We start from the raw sequence: 27,309 nt of genomic DNA, 5'->3' as shown, positions 1-27,309 counted from the left end.
AATTCTAAATAAAATATGTAATTAAAACCACTAAAATTAATAAGGAAAACATCTTTTTATGCAAGGAAAAAGAAGGTATAAAGAATGGAAATGCACTTAAGGGAAGAGAAAGTAATTTTGTTCTAAAGAAAAGTTCAAAATAGAGAGAAAGAGAAAGGGAAAAGATAGAATAAAAACCTGAAGGTAAAATAGGGGAGTTATAGAAGGTCTGTGGAGAAGAAACCCTGAGGAAAAAGTTCTGTATGTGGTTAGGACTGAAAAAACGTAATTGAGTCGATGAATTTTAATATTAAAGGGAAGGTGGCACGTAACCTAAATTTGGTTTTCTCTCTGTTAAGAGGATAGTTTTCTTAGACTATTGATCTGCTTTTGATAACAGATTGTAAAATTTATTTACCTTTTAAGTAACCTGTTATAACTTTATTTGCCTTTGAAATCTTTTATTGTCACTTGGTTAAGTGACTAAGTATTATTTTCAGTGACCTATGATCCTGTTTGACCAAATGTTTGAAAATGTTTTTGATAATTTTGACAAGCTTCTCCAAAATCCAGTTCTGAATGGGGTTCTTTTGACCACGAGCTAACTTTGAGGGGTTCCAGACGGCCTCTGGAATACCTCAAGAGATTTATTTTCTCTCCTGTCAATATTAAGCTAATAATAATAAAGATATTAAGCTAATTAAGCATATTTGGTATGCTAAATCACATGGGAAACATTGTCAAATGAGCAGTGATAAACCTTGGGTTATACTATATGGATAAATGTTATTAATATAGATATTCTAAAAATGATATGGAATTCCTAAAAATCTGGTTTGTCTTGATATACTGTTATCAGTCATAATCCTAGTTATTATCTTGGTATGTTGTATGTTACAGCAGTAACCAAGTTTCTTTGTCAATTGCATTATAATCAGATCTTTAGCCATGCCTTTTTTAAGTCTTTTGTCATTTATAGACAGTTATTGTTGTACTCTAATGCTTTTGTAAAAAAGGCTTCATCTTCAAGGAAAGTCACAGAAAGGACTCTTTGACAAGTACAAGTTTCTGATAACTTTCAGATCAAACTGCTGAACTTTGTGAGAAATTAAAGAATTCTAATGGAAAACCTGATGGCTTTGTAAACTGCTAACAAAAGATGAGTAAGAATTAGTTACCTAGGGCTGTTCAGTCTTCGTTTTCCACACATAAGGAAGCCTCTCCCCTTATGCTAATTACAACTTACAGCAATTGGGTGAATTATGCAATTGTAAGAAGAATTGAACCAATTATATTTTCTCTCTACCTGATCCCTCCAGAAATTGACAACTTTTAGATTCCCAGCAGCTTTATCAGGTGAATAAGAAAGGGTACCTTCTGGCAGGTGCAGGAATCTCAAGACATTTTGGAAACCTCAAGGAAAGAGGAACCACTCAAATTTGTAGACATTGTAGGCAGAATCCTATGCAGAGTTTAAAAATTAATCCAATTTTTGGGTTTATGGTCAATTACTATGACCAGTTCTTCTTGGTGGATTTCTCCTCTCTAAGGCTCTTAGGAAATTTATTCGAGAAGAAAGAAGTTGTAGTTCTGTTACTTATATTTTGTTATTTACAAGGTTATTGTTTCTTGCATTACCCAATGTGTGACTGAGCCTCTGATAGAAATGATGACTAAGTGACTTGAAATGATTGGCCAGATACATAGTTCTATATATGATCAATGGTTCTAAGAGTGTAATTCGAGATACAGGAAGAAGCAACAAGAGGGAATCTTTTCCTGGACTGTAACAGACTAGTAAGACACGGGTCCAGAGACTTTCGGCTACTGTTAACAGAGCCTAGTGGTAACACAGTGAGTGACCTATCAACGAAATCCCCAGCTGACCTAGGAATGAGAATTCCTAGTGCTGCGGAACAAACTGGTCATGAAATGCCTCCCAAATCTTGGTCAAATTTATGACCAAAATGGGGGAACTGTAAAACAAAGAACGTTGCCCCCGTCCAGTTCTATCTACAGTCCACCCTGAAAGAAATTAAGGGCAAAGATCAGGAATGAGTCACTCTGTGCTCTGGGAAAACTGGCAGAACAGGCCTTCAGACATATATTTTCAGGAGAAAATTTTATCAATCCAGATTCTTGCATCTTCCCATACTTAGGAAAGCACTGCAATCATTAACTGAGATACCTGTTCCTCGTGACTAGCAGTAACCTTCTACCAAGATGTGTGCTTGATTGCAAGTCCCCCTTCTCCAAAATCACATATAGACTGACCTCTCCCACTGCCTCTTCGGAGCAGTTCCTCAGAGCTATTTGAGAGGCTGTGTCCTAGGCTATAGTCCTCGGTTAAGTCCCCCCAAAAAGCCAAATCTCACAACTCTCACATTGTGTGTTTTTTTTTCAGTTGAGACCTCGGAAGGGAAGTCAGCTGAGACCCCCAATCACAAGCAAATCTGCAAATTGCTGTTTAAAACGGGTTCCCTGAGAGGAAGGCAGTTGCTCCTTTGTTCAGCCCAACATTACAGCAAAGAAACAAAAGGAGTGAATTCTCCCTTTCTTCTGTTCTCTCTTTCCTTTCCTGCTGCAGCAGAGGTGGTGCCTGGAAAGCTTTTGTGCTTAGCACACTGAAGCTCGGAGGGTGGTGGAGGGGTGGTGAGGTCTTGGCTGCTGACCCTAGCCCCTGCCTAATTGGCCCCTGCAGGAGCCAGGCGGGCTAATTGAGCAGGGCCAGGACAATGGGGCTGGGGCTGGGGCTGGCTTGGGGGAGCGGCTTCCTGGAGGATGCTTGGTCTTTCCATTCCCAAATCCCTTTCCAGGCCTCCCAGAAACCTGTTGACCTTCAAGGCTCCACTCTGGGCCCTCCTTCTCCAAGAAGATCCCCGGAGCCACTTCAGCTTAGCTGTCAGTCACTCCTCCTCAGGTCTGTGGCCCAGAGTCCTGCCTCTCCTGGACTCAGCTTGAGGTTGGCCCTTGATCCCGGCACAGGGAAGTACAGGGCGTGAGGCCAGGGGCTTAGTAAGAGAACAGACCCCAGCCCTGGCCTCACAGGCCCTGCTTACTCTCCCATAAAAGAACCCCTTCCCCAGTGGTCACCTCCTGCTAGAATTCTCCCTGGTTAGAGCTCTGCTGCCTCTGAAAGCCCCACACTGGGTACAAGGAGACCCCTGGCTGGAGTCCAGAATCTTGGGTTTTAATCCTGCCTCTGCCCACATCTGCTGTATGACTTGAAGCAAAGCCTTCGCCTTCTCTGGGCCTCCTCCTCTGCAGGCTGGGGCGATGATCCCTGTGGGGTGTGCTCTGGGTTCTTGCCACAAAGAATAAATACTTTGGCTACTGGGGTCTGAATGAGAAATTTGTTGTTACTAACCCAGGCAACGCAGGCCCCCTGGCCTAAGGCTGACTCACTTCCTCTTGGAAGCCCACATCTGCCTCACCCATCACAGCCCCTGTGAGCTCTGCCCTCCCAACAAGACTTCCTGGCCCAACTGCCCCAGGCTAGCCTAGGCCCCTCCACTTTCTAGGACTGGGGCTGGACTGCCAAGAGGCCAGAGCCATGGCCCACATTAGCGGGAAACAATGATCACTTTCAGGGGTTTTTCCAGAAGTCCTTCTCTCTTCCCTTTCTGGGTTCCTGGGTGTGAGCTCAGGTGGCCTGGGCTGGGGCGGGAGCCCCACGGAAGGCTCTTGTGACCACAGGCATCTAGGGGCCAGTGCCTGTAGGCCTGATCCTTTTGTCCTCCCTCCATCGGGCCCTGGGAACACCTTTAATGTTGCCAGGCGATACACCTCAAAATGCCTGGCTGCTGGGTGAGCCAACCCGTCCTCCCCGACCTGGCGGGCATGGGGGCAGACTTACAGAGCGGCTATCAAGGAGGTCTGGGGCAGCCTTGGGGGCTGGAAGGGATGGGGACTCTGGCTCCCTCATCTTTCCTGCTAGTAGTTCTGCTCCCCAGGATGGGTCCCCGGGGACTGTTGCCACAACAAGTGCCTGCCTGGTGACTGAGCCCAGCCCTGAGCTGGAAGCAGGCAGGCCCAAGGGGCCACTTCCCCTTAGTTGAATGGTGGGGGCATCTGGGTGGGGTGGCTGGAACCAGGTTAGGCTCATTCCTCGGCCTGGGCACTGCAAGGAGATGGCAGGCCTGGGAGGGCTGTGGGGCCAGGAGGCCAGGAAAGGGACAGGGCCCTGAAGGGCTCCGGCCCTCTGTCTCCTCAACTCTAGTCCCAGCAACCCTCGCCCTGCCCTGTCCCTGCCCTGCCCTCTAGCTAGACCTCAGTCTCCCCCTTAGTCTCCCCACTCCAACCCTACTGTCTCCACCCTTTGGTTACCCTGTACCCTCAGTCTCCTCCTTCTTCTCCCCCTCAACCTCCTCCTACTTCTGGCCCTCGGTCGCCCCTTTCTCTGGCCCTTGCACCCTCAGCAATCCCTCCACAGCCACCCAGGCCGGGCTCACGCTTCTGCAGCTGCACAGCAAGGCCTGGGGCCCCACGCCTGTCCCTAGAGCCTTCCCACCTCTGCTTTCCTGATAGTCTGGACAAATTCCTTTCCCTTTAGTTCAGTGGAGACAACATGGGTGGATGTTTTTAAAAGGAACTCACTGGGAAGCAAAAGGAAAACAAACCCAAACAAGGCAGCCCACCACCTAGAAACGGCCTTGGTCGCTAAGGCAGAGCCAGCTGCTCTGACCGCCCTTGGCCCGGGTTGCTGAGAGGGGCGTGGAGGGGTCTGTCGGGCTTCTCCCCAGCTGAGCTCGGCTCAGCCTGTCTGTGCCAGGCAAGCTTGGTCTCCAAGCCTTTCCTAATAGCCCCACCCCCAAAGCTGCACTAGGAAGGTGCTTGCACAATGCTTGGACTTCATAAATATTTGTTCACCTGTTTAATGAATGGATGAAGGAAAGTCGGGGTCCCTGGGGTTTCGGTGGTGGCACAAGAATCTTCCCTGACCGGACAGTCCAAGACAGCTTGACCTGCTTCAAAAGCCCCAGCCCTGCCTGAGGCACCGCTACCCCTGACTACTGGGTGCTGGCTCAGAGCTCCGCACGGGTGGGGGCCTCTGGCCCTTGTCAGTGTTGTAGAGAAGCTCTTTCTCTTCTCCTGGGCAGGCCTCATTTTTCATTTAATTGACTTTAAGATCCCGGAGAGTTCACTTTTTCTTGGTGGGGTTTTTCTCCTGTGTAATAGGGATGGGGTTGGGGAGCTGAACAGGACAAGCCTCACACGGCATTGGGGCTCATATCTAAGATGGCTGGGGGCAGAGGGAAGTCAGTGAGCTTTGGATTTGCTCAGTGCTGTGTTCAAGTCCCGCTGTGAACCTCAGTCTCCTCCTCTGTGAGATGGAGAGTGTGACCGTGCCCATCTCCTGGAGCCACTAGGGATGTACTGAGGTTGCCGGGGGTAAAGCTCCAAGTAGAATGCCTGGCATGTGAGTAGCTCCTCTGTGGGACTCATGGGGACTCATGAGGCTCTAATACTTCTCTAGGGAAATGAAAATGAGGCTTGTGATGGAAATGGCCATCCTCTCTGGGCGGCACCAGTCACCCAGATGGCATCCCAGATGTGGTACTAGACCCTCCTGGTCCTGCCCGTCAGCCTCCCCACAGGGGAAATGGCTGCTGCCTTCTGCTGTGTGTGCCCCTCCTGTCCCCAGACCCTGTGGCCAGAAGCCTGAGATAAAGGCAAAGGCAGACTGATACCCCTTCCCAGCCCAGCCTTCAGCCGCCCCCCCCTCCCCCGAGAGGGGCCCAGGGCTCCCGCACCCGCTGCGCTGCCAATCGATTGAATCTGCTCTGCTCCCATCCTCGGGCGCGCCATGAATTTTTCATCAAAGGCCTGTAGACTTTGGGAAACGCACAATTAGAAGCCCCATCAATAATGCACCACGCGGAGGCGTCGCTGCTCAGCCAGGCCCCAGGCCCGGCTGTCTTCCAGCGCTGCGCTGGCGGGAGGCAGGAGGGGCACCGCTCTGTGGAGCCCTCAGGGGTCTGTCACTGGACACAGAGCAAGTGTGGGATGCTGGGAGGGAGGGGAAGCCGTACCCGAAGAGCTGAGCCTGCCCCTTGAAGCCCAGGGGGACCTGCCTGGTCTCAGGCTCTGCATCCATACAATGGGTGCTAAGGAGCACCCTGACTACTTAAAGTGGTAAGACACAGCAGAGAGCTGCTATGTGAAGGTCAGGGTTCTCTGTGGGGCTGGGGGATGTCCTTCCTCCATGGAGCCCAGGAAGCAGGGTAGACTCGGGGCTAAGGTGTGGAGGAGGCAGGGGGAGAATGGAGAAGCATTGGAGCTTCCGGTGGCATTGGAGCAGGGGTTATTGACTCAGCTTTGCAGTCAAGGTCCAATGTGATCCCAACCCCACCCCTTCTAGCCTCATAGCGCAGCTCCCCTTCCACAAGTGCCCCCCCCCCATCCACTTCCTGCAGCCCCAGAACTGCTGGGGGAAGGACAGAGGTTCTGTTCTGTCCTGCCTCTGTGCCTTTGTGGTTCCTTCACCAACAGGATGGAGGCAAACAGGATGGAGGCACCTTCATCCTGTCTCTGCAGATCCATTCTTAAAGAGTCAACCTCCTGACAAAAGCCTTTCTCACTCTCCTTAGCTAGAAGGGATGGCAGCTCTCTTTTCTGAGTTTCTAGAGCCTGAGCCAGATCAGAAGTGCTCACCATGGGCAGGCACTGCTCTGAATACTTACAGATCAATTCAGTTTCATCCCTCCAGTAACCCAGTGAGGCAGCTGCCATCACACCTATTCAGCAGAGTGGGGAAGTGAGGCAGGAAGGGGTCAGGAAGCTTGTCCCGCTGGGGGAGCTGGTACTCTTGAACATCTGCCCAGACCCTGGGGCTGGCTCTCTTGTCCTCAGTAGGCCTTCAGGTCCACCAGGGCAAAGTCATGTTCCCTGCCTGCTCCCTCACTCACTAGGGCTGGGATCTCGCCTCTGCAGGGCCCCGGGCATCCCTGCCCCCAGTTCAGGGGAAGTCAGTGCAGGGTATGCAGGCCATTAATACCCACAGGCCCTGGGTCTGGCTCCTACATGCTGAGGCTGTCCTGAATGCCATCCCTCCCTGCAATAAAGCCACCACACTGACATACAGAAGAGACTGGAGCAGAGGTGGTTTGTACCATTGCTTCTGGTATGTTGCTGGACTTCTTTGGACCCTGCCAAGCTGCAGGCCTCTGCTCCAGTCTGGAAGGGGACTTGTGGGCACCCAAAGCTCTGTGTCTCTGCACATGGGCTGTGTGGGGCCTCAGACACCAGCACCTGGAAGCTCAGCATACTCCAAGCAAGGGCGGGTCCCCACTTCTAGAGCCCTCTCCTGGCAGAAACGCCACCAGCGGGCCTGAAACACACATGGAAGCCGTGAATCACACGTCCCCACTTTCCAGCCCCCAAGGCAGATCCCAGCTTCAGGCTCCTAGGCCCGATACAGCTTGGAGCTGCTTGCGGCAGAGGACTCACCACATTCCGACAGTAGCATTCACACAGGGGCCCTGCACTGGGCAGGGGCGGGGACGGGTTGGGGGAGGGTGGGCAGGGAGCGGGGTAAAGCCCCTTCCTTGGCTGCCTCCCCGGCTGTGCACTGCGTTGGCCCTACTGAATCCACTGCCCACCCCGAGACCTCCATGACTGCTGGTGGGCAGCCAGGGTGGCAGGAGGAGCACCACCCTCCGTCGACGGGGGAGGGTGAGTACTGCCCTTCCCCCAACCCAGGCTCAGGACACCTGGAGTCCATCTATTCAACACATACTGCCTGGCAGCCCCATTTGGCCAGACTCAAACTGGTACACACCAGGTGCACAGATGTGACCAAGGCTGGGACCTTGTATTGTCCCTGAGGAGCTTGTCTGGTAGAGGATGTGGCAGCAAGCACAGGTGTGATGTGATACATCAGTGTGGTCAGTGCACTAGTGGGGGAGCCCCTCAGCCAGGCCCTTCCCCACCCTGGGGTGCAGGCAGAGGAATAAGGGAGGGCATCCCAGAGCTGGAATGAGTTTTGAAGGGTGCGTAGGAGTGTGTCAGGTGATAAAGGACTAAGGAAGGGGTGGGTTCCTGGCAGAGGGAACAGCAGGAACAAAGGGGTGAGGGTGAGAAGCAGCTGGGCACACGGGATGAAGCGCGCATAGTCAGGATGTGTGGGGAGGAGGGGCGGTGGGAAATGAGGCCGATGTGGCCAGTCATGGGGTCTTGAACGCCAGGCCAAGACCTAAGTGTGGCGCCTGTTAGAGTCGGGCGAGGCGTGCTGGGCTGGAGCGAGAGGCTGGCACCGAGCCTGACTATGAATTTCCCAAGACCTTCCCAGGATAAGACCTGGTTGCCTTATCAACATGCCTTGTGTGCTGCAGAGGGCACCAGAGCCCAGAGAGGGCAAGACGTTGCCCAGCCTCCCGCAGCAGAGGCAGCTAAGCATTCACAGCCCTTCAGGGCCAGGAAAGCCAGGCCATCTCAGGGATCTGTGTGGAGGGCTGGAAGCACAGTCTATCAGAGTCGGAAGGGGCTGAGACCAGGAAGAAAGAGTGGCCCTGAGAGGAGCAGGGTTGAGATGTTGGCCGCCAAGAACCTGGGAATGGGGAACCAGCCCCAGGCAGGCAAACTTAGGATGCTGCCCTTTCTCAGTTCTCGGGGCAGGCCCCCTGCCCTGGCAGACGGGAGCTTCCAGGCCATGTGCCACCTCGCTCTGAGGGCTGTGCAAGCCAAGGCCCTGTGCCGCTTCACAGGAGACAGACTCAGCTACAGCTTCTCAGCCCCCTTTCACCCTGTGACTCAGTGATGTCCCTGTTCTTGGAGCAGGGACCTGAAAACCTCGGGCTGTGGGAGCCAGAGCTAGGACCAGGACTGGGGCCCTGCCACTTAGCCCCCAGGGACAGCTAGCCATTTAGGGGATGGCTTCCTTGGGACTAGAGGGCTTCCTCTGAAGGGTCGAGGCCCTGCCTGGCAGAGTCAGGCTCAGAGGCGGCCTGCAAGGGCTTTGGGTCAGGCATGGCTCATCAGGGGGAGGCTAGAGGTGGGGAGGGAGATGAAGGCAGAGGAGGACTTGGCCCCACCTTCAGGAGTCCTAGGCTGATGGGGGTGCCATGTCCCCGCTCTGGAGCACATCTGAGGAGGAGGCAGGACCCACACACTCCTGATCAGGACACATGAAAAGAACAGATGGTGCCAATGAGTGCAAATTAATTGAGCGAAGCCTGTGTACATAAGGCGCTGTGAACAGGCAGGCTGACAGGCCGGGGAGGGGAGGGGGCTGGGGGGGCAGGGCAGGAAGCAGCGAGAAGCTGTAACGAGCACTTATCGATGTCTCGCTGGACCTGCAGTCAGGAGCGCAGTTATTGACAAGGCCTGTCTATAAATCTCCCGGCCATGTCTCCAGAAACCTTAATTACGGGGCCTCATTACCCCTCACACCTTTAGGCACAGGGGACCAGCCTGAGCCAGAGCGACTGCTGACACTATGGCTGGCTTGTGACAGCCAAGCTGAGCCCCTGCAGCAAGAGATGTCCAGCTGGGATGCCTGGGGGACACAGTTTAGGGTCCTGAGTGGGCGGAGGTTCAGCCTCCGGGCCAAGGAAGGAAGTGGAAAAGACTTTGGTGCCAGAGTTCTGTTTTGGTTTTGCCAGTTACTCTTGACTCTGCCAAGCACTTGACCTCTCTGAGCGTCAGTTTCATCATCCGTGTAACAGGGAGAGGGCCGGGGTGAAGACTGAGTGGGCAGTGTCTGTCCAGTGTCGTGGGCAGTGCCTGGCACCGGTGTGTGTGTAATACACGCCCCTTCCCTCTCTCCTCTGTCAGTCGGCCTGAAGCCACTGAGAAGGAGAGAGGCGGCCCCGCATGTGCCAGGAACTGGCCTGGTACACACAGCTAGACCTCGGTGTTCTCCTGTTGAGCCTAACTTCACAGGATCATACAAGGGTGCTCTCTGACCAGCAAGACATAAAGACCACTCCGTAATCATGTCTGAAACAGACGTAACATGAACATTGTCCAAACCACGAAAAAGACGAGACAGCAGTCTTTCCTGGCTAATACCAGTGCCTGCTGATTCTTTACTAAGGACAGTGTAGCCTCGTACATTCCCCTGCCCCTGGAAAAGAACCACTAAAACCCCACTCAGAATTATCCTCCTCCTGAGAGCATCCAACCAGAGCAAAGCCCCATGTCCTTCAACTCTGCCCTGAATCACTTAAGAGGGCCTGGGTCCTTTATTTCCTTTTCCAACGCACCTTCCTGATGTTCCCACCCACCTTCTTGGTGATCTTTGGCCAGAGGGAATTGAGATTATCAGCAGAGCATCATCTTTTTAGATTATCAGGAGCCCTAGGACTAAATTCTAGGCTCTCATTTTCACCCTTCCCCATCTCATCAGTTCTGTGAAGGTGTGTGCCCACTGCTTCCTATTCAATGTCCCCTCCCCAGGCCAGGAGGAAAAAGCCCTGGAGCAGGGCTGTGGTGGGAAGAGGGCCGGGGGGCACCTGCCCAGTCTCTGGTGTGGGGCAAGGAGCCCCAGGCTGGACAGCTGGGTCTCTCGGGGGATCCAAGGGGGCTGCGACAATCTGAAGCTGAAGGAGGGACAGTGAAAGGGGGAGGGACTAGAGTTACAGAGGAGCTAGAGGTGGGGCCTCTTCCTTCTCTCAGGACTCACCTTTGCCCCTGGAATGCCAGCACTGGGAGGGATCCTCTGCTCCACGTGCCGAGGCCTGGTGAGCCAGAAGGGGCAGACTCCCAGGGGCTTTCTTGGGGAGGCTGGCATGGCTGGGCAGTGCCTCAGGGTACTTGGGGACGGGTCAGATGTAGGTCCCTATCCCTGGAGCTCACGGACCTTGTCTCTGCCTCTCTGGCCCCATCTAGGTTCACCTTAAGAGCCTGTTATGTCCTCTGCCCCCAGCCCGGTGGCTGGACCCTTTCTGACTGGTGCACCCCTCCTGCCTCCATCCCAGCCCTGCGTTGCTGGGAACCGTACTCCACTTCTGCCAGGCTCCAGGCTCACCCCACAGCTTCACAGTGTTTCTACTTTCAAACTCCCTGGTGATGCTTCTGGAAATCCATGTCACACTCTGCCTTTGGAGCCACAAGGCAGTAGGTCCCTTCAGATCCCCTTTTCACCCGGCTGGAGACCGACCGCTTTGCCTTCACTAGTCACCCTTCCCAGCCCTGGAAATCCTCCTGGGCCCTGGCCCTCACAGATGCAGGCAGCAAAGATGGGAGGGTCTTCCCTGGGTTGGGGTGTTCCCATTGCCTGGGGGCTTCCTCTGCACCCAGCCTTTCGAGATCCCGTGCCCCTGTCTACATCAGGCCCAGGGTTCAGTCTCAGAATGCAAATCCTGATTAGCCAGACCTTCTTCCCCAAGCACATCTCCAGTCCTGCTTCAGGACCAGTCCCCTCACACTTTTTATTTGTTTGCCCTCACACTTTTAAGGTCCAGGACCCAAGCCCCTCCTGCTGAGATGGCAGTAATATCACGCACTTTGTAGAGGACTTGGGGAGGCCTGGGATGGGTAGGGCAGAGACCCACACACAGTGCAGGAATGGATTCCCCAAGGGAGTGGCTGATGGTTGTCTGAAATGAGGATCTCAGAGCATCTGAGAGAGATGGAATCTGGTCTCCTCCCTGCTCCCCGCAAACTCTCCTACACTGTCCTCCTCACCTCCTGCTATGAATGATAAGGCACCAGAGGCCCTTGACAGCTCACAGAACCCTTTCCAGGCACCATGGGCTTTTTGCAGTCAGCCTGTGGGGTAAGTGTTACCACTGTCCCCATTTCACAGCTGAAAAGACTGAGTTTCCTATAGGTGCTGGCTGGGAGCTGAGTGGGAAGCAAACTTCCCATCCCTGACCCAGACCTGTCTTCTCCCCTGGGTCATGTGGTGGCTTAGGAAGGGGTATTTTATGCATCTGTGGACCCATTTACTGAACTCCTACTGTGTGCCAGGCCCCAAGAGTGGAGGCGGGGCAGGGGATATAAGGCAGAGAAAGCAGAGGCGCAAAGGCCTGGTGCTCTGGGCAAGTACCATCAGGGTTGGATGTGGGTAGACTATTCTGGGCTGGGGCACAGGCTTCAGAGGTCACAGGGGCCATCAGGCTGAGGGGCTCGTGCTGCAGGTGAGGGAACCATGGAAGGGTTTAGGGCAGGGACAACACATCTGGTGGCTGTGTCTTAGGGTGGAGGGGTTCACGTGGGCAAGAGGGTTCCATCTGGACTGTAGACTCCCAGATCCTGAGCCAGCTTCCCGAGGGAGCCCCTCTGGCACTCCAAAGGAGTCCCACCTCTTAAAGAAGGTGGGAGGGAGGGGGCCTTCATCTTGGCCTCTACAAGTCTCTCCCCTACTGGCAAAACAGAGCTCAGAGTGGGCTCCCCACCCAGCCAGAGGAGGGCGTGAGAGATGCCTCCAGCTTCCCAAAGCAGGCCTCTGAGGGGGTCCAGCCGCCAGGCCCTCGCCCTTGCTGGCCCTTCCACGTCCCTGAGCCACTATCCAGTCATCCCCTGGGCCCGCCGCACAGAGGCCGATTTGCATATCTGAGAGCAGAAAAAACTGCCGCAGAAGCTTAGAGCCGTCAGGGCTGCCGAGTCCCCTTTTGTCTGTTTGAGTAAGAGCTGGCTAGAGGCTGAAGGATAATTAGTCCCCTGTGGGCAACGCTGTCGCCCCCCCACCTTGAAGATTTAAAGGCACAGCCCACCTATTCAACCCGCTTCTTACCCACAGTTCCCTCTGGCGTCTCAGCCCTTCTCCCGCCCATCCGCTCAGTCCTGGCTGCGCTGAGGAGGGGGTGTCTGCCACTGGAGGAGCGATGAATGGGCGTTTTATCTGATTAAACTGGGAGTGAACTGGCCCTTCTCTATTATCTCTGGACCTGATTGGATATTTAACACCAAATGTGTGTGTGTGTGTGTGTGTGTGTGTGTGTGTGTGTGTGTGTGTGTGTGTGTGTGCATGTGCACGCGCGCACGTAAGCACATGGACTGAGCTTTTCTCGTCCACATCAGGAGGAAACTGGATTGTACTCAAAAGCATTTACTCTAAGCTCAGGAGTCCACCCGAATAGAGTCACTGAGCTGGGGGAGGGACAGTTCTGCCCTTGGCCCTGAACAAGAAGGGCCCCATCCTGGGCCCTATGTGTAGAGGGCTGTCACCCTCCCCTTGGGGTGAGGAGTTGGTGGGGCCAGGGGATGTGCCCATTCAGAGCCTGAGCACCCTTCTAGACCACACCCTGGTGCCGGGGGTCCCGGAGTCCCCTCCTGCTTCCAGGGCCTGTCCTCCTGAAGGTAATGGTGTACCCTTACACAGGCAAAAGGTTTCATGTGGTCACTGGGTCATTAGGTTGTGGTAGTGAAACTGAGCTGGGTAAGAAGGAAAGGGGACATCTCCTGGGGGAGATGGGGGTACCAAGGGCAGAGGGGTGGGAGCTCCTCTCCCCATGTCACCAGAATCCATTGTGGAATCTGAGAATTCTCAGGTTGTTTCTAAGATGTATTTGTCAAGGTAGAAGAGTAAAATGTATTTTGGGCTACACATTGATTTAGAACTTTTCATTATTTGGGGCGTAGGTAATATGGTGTGTAGGCCTCCACAAGTACCCTCAAAGATTTGGGGGCCCTGCTGCCACAGAGCTCTGTTTGGGTGTTTACTGGAAATTGAGGCAGCCCCCTCACCCAGACAGGCTGGGGAGATGGTGAGTCACAGTCTCCGGGCTCTTGACTTCTGTCACAATGCTTGGCCAAGGCGGCTGCGGGAGCAGGCACCGGGCTGAGGCCTCAGACCTGTGGTGGACCAGTGAATGCTCTCCCTCAGTCTTGCCCGGGGCCCTGGGAGGGTTACTGAGCTACCAGCAGTTTCCCCAACTGCAAAATGGGGATGATCATTGTACGTCCATCAGATTGGTGTAAGGATAAAACAAGATTATGACAAAGTTCTGGGAGAAGAGTAAGAGCTCATTAAAGCTATAATCAGTACTGTTAAAAGGAGGGCTGAGCCAGCAGTTTGCAGAAGGGATGGGCCCCATTTCCCAGGTTAGCAAATCTCTCCCAGCCACCCCTGGTTCTGTAGTCCTCTCCCACCCTCACCAAACGATGATCTGAGCCCTCAGCAATTTATGGACTCATCATGGCTTTATTTACAGAGAGAGATGCACTCCTGCCCCACCCACCCACCGTTTAAACAAGGAACTGAGCTGGACAGTGGCCCAGGGCGCCACCAGCCACCTGGCGAAAGACCAGAGTCAGGAGGCTGTCCTCCCTCCGCTTGCCTTGTTTGCCAGGACGAAAGAGGAAATCATGCAGACCAGGCCCTCACTCCACAGAGGGGGAGGCTGAGACCCAGAGACGGAAGGGGGTCAGCCAGGGTGAGTCCCCAAGTTAGTGGCGGAATAGAAGCTAAAAGCCTGGTCTCTGGATGCCCCTCCCATCCAGTGGTCTCCCCCAGCAGTGAATTTTCTCTCCTCCTGAGCAGGGGGCTCTGCCTCAGTGGGCCTCTCATCCACACCTTCTTGGAGCCCAATCTTTGGCTGCTTGGGGCTAGACCCTAACTTGGATAATCCAATATTCCATCCACCCCCTCAGTCCTCTCCTCCTCACCCCTAAGACCTTCTCATCCCTCAGAGGAGGAAGGTATTCTCCCATTTTACAGGCAAGGAAACTGAAGTCCAGAGAGCGAAGGGACTAGCCTGAGGGCCCCAAAGTGCCTCTTGGTGAGACTGCAGGCCAGAGTCCCGCCTGGGAGACACAGAGATACACACAAACACACAGGTAATCTCCACTCAGGAGATGCCTCTTGCAGGAACAAGTTCACCCACCTACACTTGTACCAGCAAATGAAGGATCTAGCACGGTTTTCACACTAACAACCATTGACAACAGTGCCATCTGTGGACCCCACTTGACATTCTGTATACGTGTGTCCTGACGGGGGTGGGGCGGGCTTAGGTACACTCCCCTCTGTGCTCCCACACTCCCCTGAGCAGGCGCACCTCAGTCTGGGCCACAGCCTCCTGCTGTGAGTGTGTCTCTCCCGCTGAACGGGGGTGGGGTGGGGTGGGGTGGGGGGGGGGGGGGGGGGGGGGGGGGGGGGTGGGGGGGTGGCTCCCGAGGACAGGGACGTTTGTAGGGAGTTATCTTCATGTTACTGTAGCTAAGCCTGGAGACAAGCTTCTGGAGAGGAATCAGAGAGAAGGCCTGGGGGAACTGTGCCGCCCACTACGTCCTCCCTCCTTCTCCAAAGGCCCCACGAATGCATTGACTACTAAGAAGCCTCCTGCAAAGCAGACAGCCCTTCACAGTTTCCAGGGCACTGCCATCCGCTCTTGTGTTAATCCTCTCAAAAACCTCAAAAGAGTATTCCCTCTTCTTAACTGAGGAAGAGGTCCAGAGAGGTGGAGTGATTCATCCAAGGTCACACAGCTCCTGAGTGGTGGAGACAGGACTCAAACCTCCTATGGCTGCACAGATAAGCAGATGGGTCTGCAGGGGGAGATAACAGGGCTTGGCACGTAGTAGATGCTCAGAAAGCTGCTCGAATGAATGAATGAATGAATGAACAAGTGAGTACATGTGCCTGACTACGGAGTCAACAGGGAAGGGGACAGGATCAGGGTGTGTGGGGGTGGGGGAGCACTTGGCATTTTTGCTCCCTGTGCTCACAGGCCCCCTTCTTGGCTCCTCAAGCACTGCCCAGACTTGGGGCGCAGCTCTCTCCCCTTCCCAGTCCCGGGGGCCGCACCCCTTTCGCACCCGCCTCCCCAGGCTGGCTCACTTCCTTTGGCCTCTGCAGGCCCCTCCCCAGTTAGCCTGGGGGCTTTCGCCCTGGAAGTGTGCCTCCCATCTCCAGATCTGCCCCTGACATCTGTGAGGACCAGGACAAGGGCATAAATGGAGGCTCTCAGCAGGTGACCACCCTCCCCGCTAAACAGCCATCCTTTGGGCCTAGGAGCATCCCTTTCAGATCCCTGAAAGCATCCAACCCGAGGGAGGATGGACTTTGGGAAGAGGCCTGCTCTGTCCTCAGAAGCAGGTCCAATTCCATTTGAGCAGGGAATTCTGGGGTCTTGGATACCCAAACAGCGGTCTAGATTGGGCTCTAGGGAGCATTTACCTGGCCCCATGGATCCCTTGCTCTGGGGAGAGATGAGGCTGGAGGAGGCCCAGAAAGGGCCCTCTAAATCATCTGAAGATGGTATTCCTCGCTCATCCTGTCCAACACCCTGTTCCATGGGCCCTGGGCCAACTTGCCCCTCTGGCCAAATTGGTCAGAAAAACAAGCCCACTTCGGTGGCTAGTGGCTTTCCCGGCTGGTCAGCACCAGGCTCGCCACCGACTCCAAGGACCCAGAGGGGTGGGAGATGGTGGGGTGGCAAGTAAGCCCACAAGTGAGAGTATGTGGAGTCGGGGAGGGGGAGCTGGCCGGCAGGGGGCCGCGCGCACACACACACACCAAGACAATAAATCGACAAACACTTAATCTCTCTGCAAATTGAAACGGAGCTGTAAATATCTGCTGCATCCCGGCAGCTGAGTTATGAGCCTCGTTTATTAATCTCTTTAGTCCCAGGTGATGGATGGAGGAGAATGGCCCACCGGGGAGATTCCAGGGATGAGGGGAAGGAGAAGTGGGTCAGGGGTCTGGGAACGGCCCTTCTGGAGAAGGGGTCAGAGCAGGGAGGCCTGAGGGATTTGTGCTCCCCCACCTCCTTTTATTCTCCATCTCAAAAAGCCTCGTCAACACAGTGACTATTAATAAGCCTCCTGCAAAGTGGACAGCCCTTTACAGTTTCCAATGCACTGTCATGCACTGTTTTGGTAATCCTCCCCACAGCCTCAAGAGGTGGGGGTGGGGATATTTCCTCTACTTAATAATGAGGAGACAGCCCAGAGAGGTGGAGTGATTTATCCAAGGTCACACAGCTCTTTGAGTGGCTGCACAGATGAAAGGAGGGGGGAAGGGGTCTGCAGGGGGAGATAACAGAGATTTGCATAGAATGGGATCTTTATTTCTTCCTTTCCATCTTTCTCCCCACCCTCCCTTCCTCAAATCCTTGGCGCTGTGTTTGTGTGTGTGTGTGTGTGTGTGTGTGTGTGTGTGTGTTTGTCTATCTCTCTCTCCCTCTCTCTCTCTCTCTCTCTCTCTGTCTGTGTCTCTCTCTGTAGGAACTGGAGGAGGAAGAGAAGGACCGAGCTGGGAGAGGAAGAGGAGGGGAGCTGGTGAGGGCTCTCAGCCAAGCCCAGGAGCTGTGACTGTTGCACCCTCACAAGATTTATTTTTAGAACGCCCCGGAACGCCAGCACACAGGGCTCACCACTTGGGGGCTGCACGAGTGCAGGGGAGGAGCTAAGGAGGCTGGAGCCCCGGAGGACACTTCCTGCCTGCAGTAGTGGGGCTTGGGACCTGGTGCCTGTATGTCTTTAGATGGGCCTGGAGGCCAGGTGGACAGAACAGGGATGCTTATGGCGTGACAGAGACAGAAGACTGAGCTGGCACATGGGGCCACAAGCACTGGGCAGTGGAGTCGGGACTACTGAGAAGCAGGTGTTGGAGCAGGAGGGACAGTGGGGTGACAGTGATGTTTCGAGAATGCACCTGGTGGCCTGTAGGGGGCACTGAGTCAGGGGCATCTGATACGAGGCTGTCGAAGTGGGCACTAGAGGGCTGTGCTTTCTTTGTCTCCGTCTCTGTTTCTCCTGTATTTTCTCTGCCCCTTGTGGTCCATAGGATCTGGGTGGGGCGCAGACTCTCATGTCCCGGGAAATCTGCCTCCCAGGCTGGGTTCTGTGTCACTCTAGCTTATAGGGGCCAACTCCAGGCTCCTGGGCTTTGTGATGCCATCACCCTGGGCTGGTGTTTCTGCTATTAGGTGCCACTGCCATAAGTAGTGTCCATACCCCAGAGACCATGCTGGCAGCTGCCTCCTGCTCAGGACCTATCACTGGCCGCCAGGGGGTGCCTGGGGAGCCGAGGCTGGGCCCCCGGCCTCTCAGCTTCACTAGTCTGCAGACCTCATCCTGGGCGGGGGCCTGGGGGCAGGACCAAGGCTCCAGTCACAGCCCAGGAGCCCAGGGGACTTTGGAACATCTGTTCCAACCTCCTTTGCTGACAGAGGAGGGACTGGGGCCCAGAAAAGGGGAGTTCAAGGTCACTTCAAGGAGGTGGTAAGAGCGATGTGAGTGCAGGGGACAGTGCGGAGCTGGGCTGACAGGCAGAGGGTGTGTGCCCGGTGGCTGTGGGGTGCGGAGGGGGTGGAGGGTGCAGCCACCTTGAAAGGAGCAGGGCTGGGGCAGGGGAGGGCCCATGTCAGTACCCCAGCCCAACTTGTCTGGGACTATCTCAAGTTTAGCACTGCAAGTCCCAAGCCCTGGAACCCCTTGGTCTGGGGCAAAAAGGGATGGTTGGTCACTGTAGGGCCATGCCAGGCAGACTCTCAGGACCAGGCTCATAGGTGTCTCTGCCACACTGCCAGCCCTTTCTGAAGGCCCCTCGCCTGTTCCATTTGACCCTGAGAGGCAGGTGAGGCATGGTAAGCAGCTCTCCTGTATTACAGATGGAAAAATCAAGGCTCAGGGACACACAGTGCTCCACACCACCCTGGGAAGGCACGGCAGAGCCGGCACCCCTCCGCCTGGCTCGGAGGGAAGCAGCCCCTGGGCTGAGGGACTGCCTTCCTGTCACCTGCGTCCCCACCTCTGCTACTGTGTGACTAGGGAGGAGCCACAGCTTCTCTGGCCTTCCTTCCTCTCCTCACCTTTGAAATGGGTCCCTTTTCCTTGAGGAAATGGTGTCCAGGGGAACTGAAGTCAACCTACTAGGTTAAATGGGGTGGGAGTTGCTGGGGAAGGGGACACAAAGAAACGGAGGGATCAAGGGATCATTCTTGAGTTCAACAGACTCAAGAGGGGGCGAGAAACAAAAGTGTTGTGCTCAGAGCAGGGTGGGCATGTGGGGACCAGGAAGGGTAGAGATGAAGGGAGGGGGTCAGGCTTTCAAACAGAGAATGAAAGAAATGAGTTATTCCAGTGTGGTGAGGTTGGAAAAACTCCACTGAATCTTTAAACAACCCTTGTCAATTATTCATCTGCTGGTACGAGAGCCCTCTGGTCTGCCACAAATCTCCTCTGAGCAGTGAAGGAAAGGGGGAGGGAGGAAACGGGGTGTTGGGGGGCACGGGAGGGAGAGAGAGGAGGACATACATTACGGTGCACCTACTCTGTCACCCCCTGCCTGCCGGGGGACTCCCAGAGCGCAAGGCCTTGGCCTTGGCCTTGTCCCACCCCCTAGCCTCCACCCCCTGCACAGCTGGGCACAGAGCTGGGTACTGGCAGGGGTGGGGAGTTCTGGTTCCTGGTTGTTGGAGGAACTGCAGATGGAGCTGCTGGGGAACAAGAATTCCATCAATGGCAGGGGCTTTATAAGCCCCTGTGAAGGAGCCGGGCCCGTCTGGAGGCTGCACAGAGCCTCTCATCTCACTGGCTCTCTGGTGTCAGAAGACATTGCCTGGTTCAGCATGAGGTGGGTTCAGGGCATCTAGAGGGTGAACAGGGAACACCCACAAGTGCTGAGTGTCTGGAGAGTTACTATGTTTGGGAAGGCTCTTAACATCTCACTCTTCACCCTCACTTAAAAGCCCACTTCTTCCAGAAAAGACTCTCTGGGCTACGCAGAAGGCGGGCGGAGGCTTCCTCTAGCTCTGCCCGGGTCCTACACTTGACCCAAGATCACACCCACGGGACGCTGACCCCGCCGGGCCCACTCAGGACTGGAGTTTTACACCGCATTGACAGAGTGGCACTTCAAAGGCCTGTGTCAAAGCCAGGTGCCCCAGATGAAGGGAGCCCGAGATGGCACTCCAGGAAGGAGGCGGATCCAAGGGCGCACTATGCGGAAGGCGCCCCCAGGGGAAGCTGTGGGGGTGGGGCGGGCAGGCCCCAGGGCAGCAGGGAGCAGCCGTGGCATCCTCTCCGCAGAGAGGGGACAGATTCTGCCTCCCCTCCACTCCCTTCTCTGTTCCCAGGGTGCTCCTTTCTCCAGAAGATGTTCAATCTCCTCTTAAGCCACAGTAGGCTCTGGAGGGAAGCAGCAGCAGACTTTTTCCCAGGGCTCTGGGGGGAGTGCTACCAGACCAGGTACAGACCGCGTGCTCCGGAATCAGGTGACACCGAGAGGCTCACAGCCTGATACAGCTGCTGAGAGCTGAGGGACGCACTTAATCGCCTGCTCACTGCACAACCACTGCCATGTCCTCGGGCCCACTGCCACACCCCCAGGCTCTGCTGCTCATGACCACTGCTTGGCTGCATGTCCAGGAGTCACACGCCTTGTGACGGTGCCACTGCTGCCCAGATGTGTTCCAGTGCCAGTCACATACCTTTCGCTGTTCTGAGACTCTATGTGAACGCCCCGTGCCCTGTGGCTGCCTCTTCCTGTGACGCAGTGCTGTGTGAGACGGTTTGAGCCTACTGCAATGCGACGGCATCCCACGGCCCCCTGACCGTGTCCTACAGCTCATCCCGGTGTCTCTCGGTCGCGGGAGCTTGCCCATTGCTATGTAATTTTGTTTGGTTGCTATGGAACAGTGACCCACTGCTACATGCTACCTGTGACTGTCATGGAGCTGTACGCCGTTGCTACCCACCCTCACTCTATTGCTTGTGACTGGGCTCTACTGGCTGCATGAATGCTTGCCTGGGACCCACCCTGGTCCTTCCGAGCTCTCATTAGGGAGTAGGAGCTGGAGCTGAGGCTTGGGTCTCCAAGGACTCAACTTGGGCAAAGTGTCAGAGGTGGGAATAACCAGCATGGTAAATCTGAGGACAGAGAGAGGAATGATGACTGGCTGGCCCCATCCCTGGGAGGGCCCCTAGAGCTGGAGGGGTGGGGGAAGTAGAGTGCCCCAAGCTCTCTGCAGGGCTGTGACCAAGGAGGGAACGCCTTTGCCTCTCTCTTTCCTTCCAGTCTGCTCTTCCCCTTCTTGGCACCTTCCTTTTTCCTCTCTTCCCTGGCCTTTCCAGCTCCTCCTGTCTCCCCTGCACCACCTCTGCTCAGAGGCACAGGAAGGGGCTGTCATGAGGCCAGGCTGTGGGAGCAGCAGGCATTGGTTTATTCATGATGCCTGAAGTCTCCAAAATCAGGTCTGAATCTTTATTTTTAACCCAACTGATGGCTGAGCCAGCAGGTCAGGCCTGAGAGCCGCTTTCCCAAAGGGCAGAGGTGTAGACAAAGACAGCTCGTGAGTGCTCGGGCACCGGCCAGGGAGGGCCCTGCTCAGGGTGGGCAGGGGTGCTCCACATGGGAGCACCCTGGGCACACCCAGCAGAGAGCACCCCTTCCTATTCGCCTGATAGGATATGTTCCAGGAAGGTGCAGAAGTGCCAGGGGAAGACACGAAGGCTGTCAGTGGAAAGAGGCAGGTCCTGGGAGGAGGAGGCCCAGGGCTTCCCTATGGGCTGGTGGCTTTGGCTTGGGCCTTTTTTCAGGATCTTCCTGAGCAGCGTTCCCCATGGGATCCGCTGTGGAAGAAGGGAGGAAGCCACACATGAATTCACCCGTGGTTACTGGGGCAAGACCTCACCTGGGGGCTTGGATCAGACTGTCTTTCTGGTGGCTTGTCCCGGAGCTTTCTGCATCAAGGGGCTAGGACTCGGCACTGAGCCCTCACCAAGTTAAGGCACTACCTCAGCCGCCTTCACCATCCCTTTACCAGCATCCGGTCAACTGGCTTCAGGAAGCCATACCAACTCCCATGATCAAGGGCACAGACTCTGTGACCAAAGACAGTGTCCTCTTTACTTTGAGCCCCAATTTCCTCTTTTGCAAGTTGAAACTAATCTCTCAGGGGGCATCCCATCACCTAGAGGACACGCTCCCACAGAAGTTCTGAGCTGACAACTACTTGAGTCAGAGGAATCTGGTCTTACAAGTGTTGCAGGGGTTTGTTTTGAAAGAAATCACATGGGAGTTCATTCAAAAAGTGAAGAAACTCTGTAAAACGAAGAATCCACACTTTCCTCCAGTTTAGGGTGACTCACATAAGAGTGTGCCTAAAGGGAGAGTTTACTCGCCAGCCAAGGAATGAACCGGCCCACAGGTGGCAGGCAAGCCCCCTCCCCATGCCCCATCCCTGTCCCGGGCGGCAGGGTGGGGAGACGCTCACCGTTTCATGGGACATCTTGGGCAGCTGAGGCTCTTCCTCTGCTTCCTGAGAGGTGGGTGTGCTGGAGCCAATCGTGGAGCTCACCGCGGCCTTGGACCAGGACTCACGGATGGTGCCCAGCTTCTCATCTAAGATCTTGGGGTCCAGGATGGGCAGAGCCTTGCTGCTGTTTGGTGTCAAGAAGTTTTCCGGCCTCTGGGAAGAGAAAGTGCAGAGAAATTGCTCTGTGCTCTTCTACCATCAGCGCGCCTTCTACACCCCCAAGCCTCTCCCCCTCGTGGCTTAGGAGGTCCAGCATGCCTGACCTCCCTCCCACCTGCCCCCCTTGCTCACTGCGCCCTAACCACACTGTCCTTGCCTTTCTTCCAACAAGCCAAGCTCTTTCCTGCCTCAGGACCTTTGCGACTTCTGTTCTCTCTGCCCAGAGAGCCTCAGGGCAGTCCCCTTCTCATCACTCAGGTCTCAGCCCAGATGTGATTGTCTCAGAGAGGCCCATACATCTAAAGTAATCCTTCCTCCAATATACTCTAGTCACATGATCTCATTTTATTGTGTTCACAGTAATTACCAGAAAATTCATTTTCAAAAAATGGGTTTACTTGTTTACTGCCTGCCTCCCTCCTCCAATCCCCACACTAGAATATAAGTTACCTGTAAGCAGGGACCTTGTTTACCCCAGAGTCTGCCTCATAGTAGGTGCTCAAGACATGTTTGTTTAAAAAGTAAGTTAACTATGCCATTCACGACTCCCAAACTGGGTGCAGTAACAATGGGTGCGATCATCTCCAGTGCCTTTGGCACCCTTGGCTGTGCAGGCTTGCTTTCCATTCCATCTCCTTCATCACCTTCTCACCCACCAAACAGAGTCTCTTCTCTCTCTACCCTGATGGGCCTCTTTCTCCTTCCTTCTTCTTCTTCCTGCTCTCTTCTTCCACGCCTAACTTGACTGCTGCGCTCATCTCTGCTTGTTCAGAATTCAACCCTCCTTAGACACCAGCCCCTCCAGGAAGCCTTGATGGCCTCCACCCACACTTGCTTAAAGTTTTTCTGGGTTCTTCCGTTCTAGCAGCTGACTCTCTCTGCTCTCACACTGTCCTCCAATTGCAGGTTTATTTTGCCAGTTTTTCTGACAAAACGTCAGTTCCTCAGGCTTAGGGACATGTTGTATACTCCTTTTAGGGAGAGGTTTCTTGAAAGCTCTGTTGGAAATCCATAGTTAGCCCCCAAAGGCTAACTTCATTGTTCAAAGAATCATGCAGTCTCAAGTTTGTAGGAACCTCAAAGGTGACCTGCTTCCGCCCAACATCGGCTGTTGGAATCCTGTCTTGGCCACACAGCAGACAAATACTCCGCTGTCTAGAGTGTTGTTCCAGAAGCAAGTGGAACAAGGGGCACAGCGCCAACCAGGATAGATGCCTGAATGTCTGACCCTGAACAAACAGAGTGAGAATGAGTGCAGGTGGCCCTCTCTTTAAGTGGCTGCTCTATATGAAAATCCACACATATGAACCAGATGAACCGGACCAAGACCTTTTGCTTTACCTCTAGGACCTTTTAAATAACTGCCCTCTAAAAATAAAACCTGGTGTGCAGAAATTCAGTAACATTCATTACTTCTTTTCAGGCTTGCATCGACAGATTAAGGGACAGTCATACAAGTACAGAAGTATCCAGTCCAGTCTGGGCATCGTCCCCCCGCCCCCCACCAACAAATGGGTGCTAGGAGACAGCAGCTATGTAAGGACTCTTGGAGTGGGCAGAGTAAAGCATTGGGTGACCCTGAAGTGGACTCTGGCACTGACTGCACCCCAAAACCAAGACTTCTGGGGCTGTTGTGTCCCTGGGCATTAGGCCTAGCTGTCTCTCTCACCTGCTCCTCTCAGTAACTTTGGTTCAGGGAGGGTAAAATTCATTCAGAGACCCCCCTACTGAACATAACCTCTGTGCAGCATCTGAGTCAGATGGTTTGGGGTTTCCTGGTTTTTGTGTGTTTTAGATGGGAAACAGCACCACAGCTGTCTCCTCCTCAGAGCAGCTGAGCGCCAGGTTGGCTGTAGCAGGAAACCTGCAGAATGCACACTGGATGGACGAGTGGGTAGACGGATGCAGGAGAGAGGGGAGGAAAGAAAAACCGCAGGGCAAAGACCAATGTCCCATTGACTAGGTGGCCCCTGGGGCTGGGGTGAGATGCTGATTCAGGACCTATAATGACATTTCTCATTTCCAGGCAGAAAGCCAATCGTGATGCCCTGGATTTCATAGACTGCCATCTAATCCAGTTAGGGGAGGAAGTAGACGTAATGAAATCAAGGGAGAGGTCTCAAGAGATGCCCCCATCAGTCTTGAAAGCAAGGACACTCTGCTGAGGGAGTCCCTTCCCCCACAGCCTGTCTCCCTGACATCCACCCTGTGTGGCCCCAGCATGAGCCAGGTCAGCTCAGTGACCCAGAGCTGACATTTAGTGGATCCCTGATCAGAGCTGGGCACACACCAGGTTCTACTTTTACATTGATTTTGAAATTTATTATGTATAATTCATTTAATTTCATCACAAAGATGTAAGAAAAATGAGACAGACCCCTTAGTCCAGACCAGCACTTTTACCCTATCAGTCTCAGGTGGGCAGGGGTGGTGTTCCAAGGAGGGAAGGAAAGGTGGAAGACCTGTGGACTTCAGTCTATTCTGCCCATCCCACCCCCTCCTGACCCCCAGCTGCTCTTCCTGTAGCCCCTGCCAGACTCAGTGGTTCTGCTTTGCTCTGCCCTCTCCACGATTGGCCCTGGCCTATATTTGCCTCCACAGCTGCTTCATGCCAGTACTCCCCCCGCCCCACCCCTGCAGGTCTCCTGTCTACATTTTCCAATTCCTGCCGCAATCAACTTTGCTTGGCCTGGGGGTTGGAGGTTAAGGCAGGTGAGTGACTTTTATAGAAAAATCCTTAAACTTTCACATAATACAGGCCCCTCATGGAAAGCCAGAGGCAATTTTTCTTGCCATGTGAGGTAAGGGGCCCCAGGAGGACCACAGTGCCTCATATGTGCTTAAATTCTCCCAAATAGTTCCCTTTCTCTAGGGTCAACATTGCCTGTCCAGACTCCTAAGCTTCAGTCTGCTCACCTTTTCAGGAAGGATTGTGCCCTTCCCTCCTTGCTCCTCATGGGAGGGGGAGCTTGTTGAAACTATAGGGAGGAACCAGGCTTCAGGTAGGGGTGGGTCAGGGTGGAGGATGGGAAAGGAGCAATGCTAAAATTCAGGTCCAGCATTGCCTTGCTCTCCAAAACCCCCTCCCCACTTTCCTCCAGGTTGGGGTGGAGGCTTCTGGTGGAGCCTACTTATTTGCTTTTCTATTTGGCAGGCTCAGCCCTGCTTGCAGAGGCAGCTTGGGGCTGACAAGTGGCCCTGGCTCTGTGGCTCCGTGGCTGCAGCACGTCCTGCTTCATTAGCGCTGTAATTGGAGACCTACTTTGAAAGCTCAAAGAGATGCACGGCAGTGCACTGACTCAGACTCGGTGCCCAGCCCACCACTCCTTGTGCTTCCGCAGCTGCCCCACACTACGTGAATGCATGATGCATCCTTCTCTGCCCTCGCTGTTGCCTGCAGAGGAGGGTCTGTTGAGACAGACCAGGCCAATAGCAAAACAGGCTTGAGGCTTCTTGGGTCACTTGGTTCCCCCTCCTTCCCTAACATCTTCTGCCTCCCTTCTACCCACTCCATCCCATAGATCCCCGATCATGCAAAATGCAACAGTTCCAGCCTGCCCTGGCAATTACAGACTAGCCTGGTTGCAGCCGCTGTCCTCGGTGCTGAAAGTGCCCGCCTTGTGGACTGCCAGCCGCTCGCCCCTCCCAGAGCCTTCTTGCTGGAGCACACAGGCTCTTAATTCAATTAGCTGGCCCTGAACCCTCCCCAGGGAGCCTGGAGCGGAAACTGACAAATTCTGTTTAACAAAGACATTTGTCCCCCGCCCCGCTGGCTTTGGGCTCTGCCCGCCTGTATCCTGCTCATTAGGTATCTAACAAAGTGCGTCCCAAGAAATCTGCTTCCAATCGCTAGTAATTCAGGAGGCCTGATGCAATTTTCTCCCTGATAAGGGTGTCTCGCCCGCTGGCAAGCGCTGTAATGAGCCCTGTGCTGTGGATCTCCGATCAGTCGCTGCTTTGTCATTTCCTGTGGCTGCAGTTGTAGGTTCTTATCTCTTCAGCTGAAGGCGAGGCTCAGACAAGGGGCCCCTCCAAGAGGACTTGCTGCCTCCCCTGCATATTGCAAGCCTCATTTATGAAATCCCGCGTGGTCTTGCAGCTGCAGTGAGGTCTGAAGCTCTGAGTCTGTCTGCTAGTCAAGAAGGGCCCAGGTGTTAATCCTCACTGGGGCCATGACTCATTCTCCAGAAAATGGTGTCAGAGGGTTAATCTAAAAGCAAGTTGTGAGGTCAAAGGAAGGGAGCCAGTGACAAAGAATTTTTAAAATTCTGGCAGGGATTTTAGTATTAAATAGAGCCCTGCCTATGGCTCAGTGGCTAGGCTATGGGCTCACTCTTGTTAGCCTGAAATTTGGTCTTTCTGCACTAATCTTTCCCTGTGGGTTCCCCTATTCACATCTAGAGAGACCTTTCCAAGGTATAGGTCAGATCACACCCTACTGCTGCTCAAAGACCTTCCTTAGCTTCTCATTACTCTATGACAAAGTATAAACCCTGTGTCCAGGCATCCAGGCCCTCCACAATCTATGCCCCATCTAACCCTTTAGTCTCACTGCCCACAACAGCCTCCTCATGTCTCGCGCTCTCCAGACACTGTCATGTCTCTGTGGCTTTGCATCTGTGGTTCCCTCTGCCAGAAGCACCCTTGCCTTGCAGATTTCCAAGCAGAGTGTAAACCATGCTTCTCTATGACTCTTCTGACTTTTGTACACTCACTGCACCCACGTCAACTAGAACTCTTGGCAGGATAGGTGGTGATGGTCTGTTGGGGTGCTTTACTACTTGGCACAGGTTAGGGATTTAATGAGTGGTTGATGCATTTGTGCTTGAATGACCTTGGCTGGACCAAGAGTGCACATGATTTGGCTGACAGGAGGTCTAGGCTGTGGTAGTCTGGCTCTGAGATGGGGAAGAACCCAAGAGCAGCCCCCACTGTCTGAGAAGTCTGGTCTGGAAGCTGCTGCCCTGTCTCACTTCCTCTCCCCCTCCACTTTCTTCAACCCACTAGCTATGCATTG

General features: G+C 54.3%; 1 protein-coding gene across 1 annotated transcript in view; it reads right to left on the bottom strand.

The window, feature by feature from the left end:
- CCDC33 (coiled-coil domain containing 33) overlaps positions 1-27,309 on the bottom strand; it is a 107,732-nt gene that overhangs the window by 19,614 nt on the left and 60,809 nt on the right. Inside the window, 1 exon segment of the mRNA XM_032468940.1 lies at positions 22,092-22,286. Coding sequence (XP_032324831.1) covers positions 22,092-22,286 — 195 coding nt within the window.

Source organism: Camelus ferus, chromosome 27, assembly GCF_009834535.1.
Source record: "Camelus ferus isolate YT-003-E chromosome 27, BCGSAC_Cfer_1.0, whole genome shotgun sequence".
Taxonomy (NCBI): domain Eukaryota; kingdom Metazoa; phylum Chordata; class Mammalia; order Artiodactyla; family Camelidae; genus Camelus; species Camelus ferus.
The sequence above is the reverse complement of the archived record's forward strand: the minus strand, read 5'-3'. Positions and strand labels throughout refer to the sequence as shown.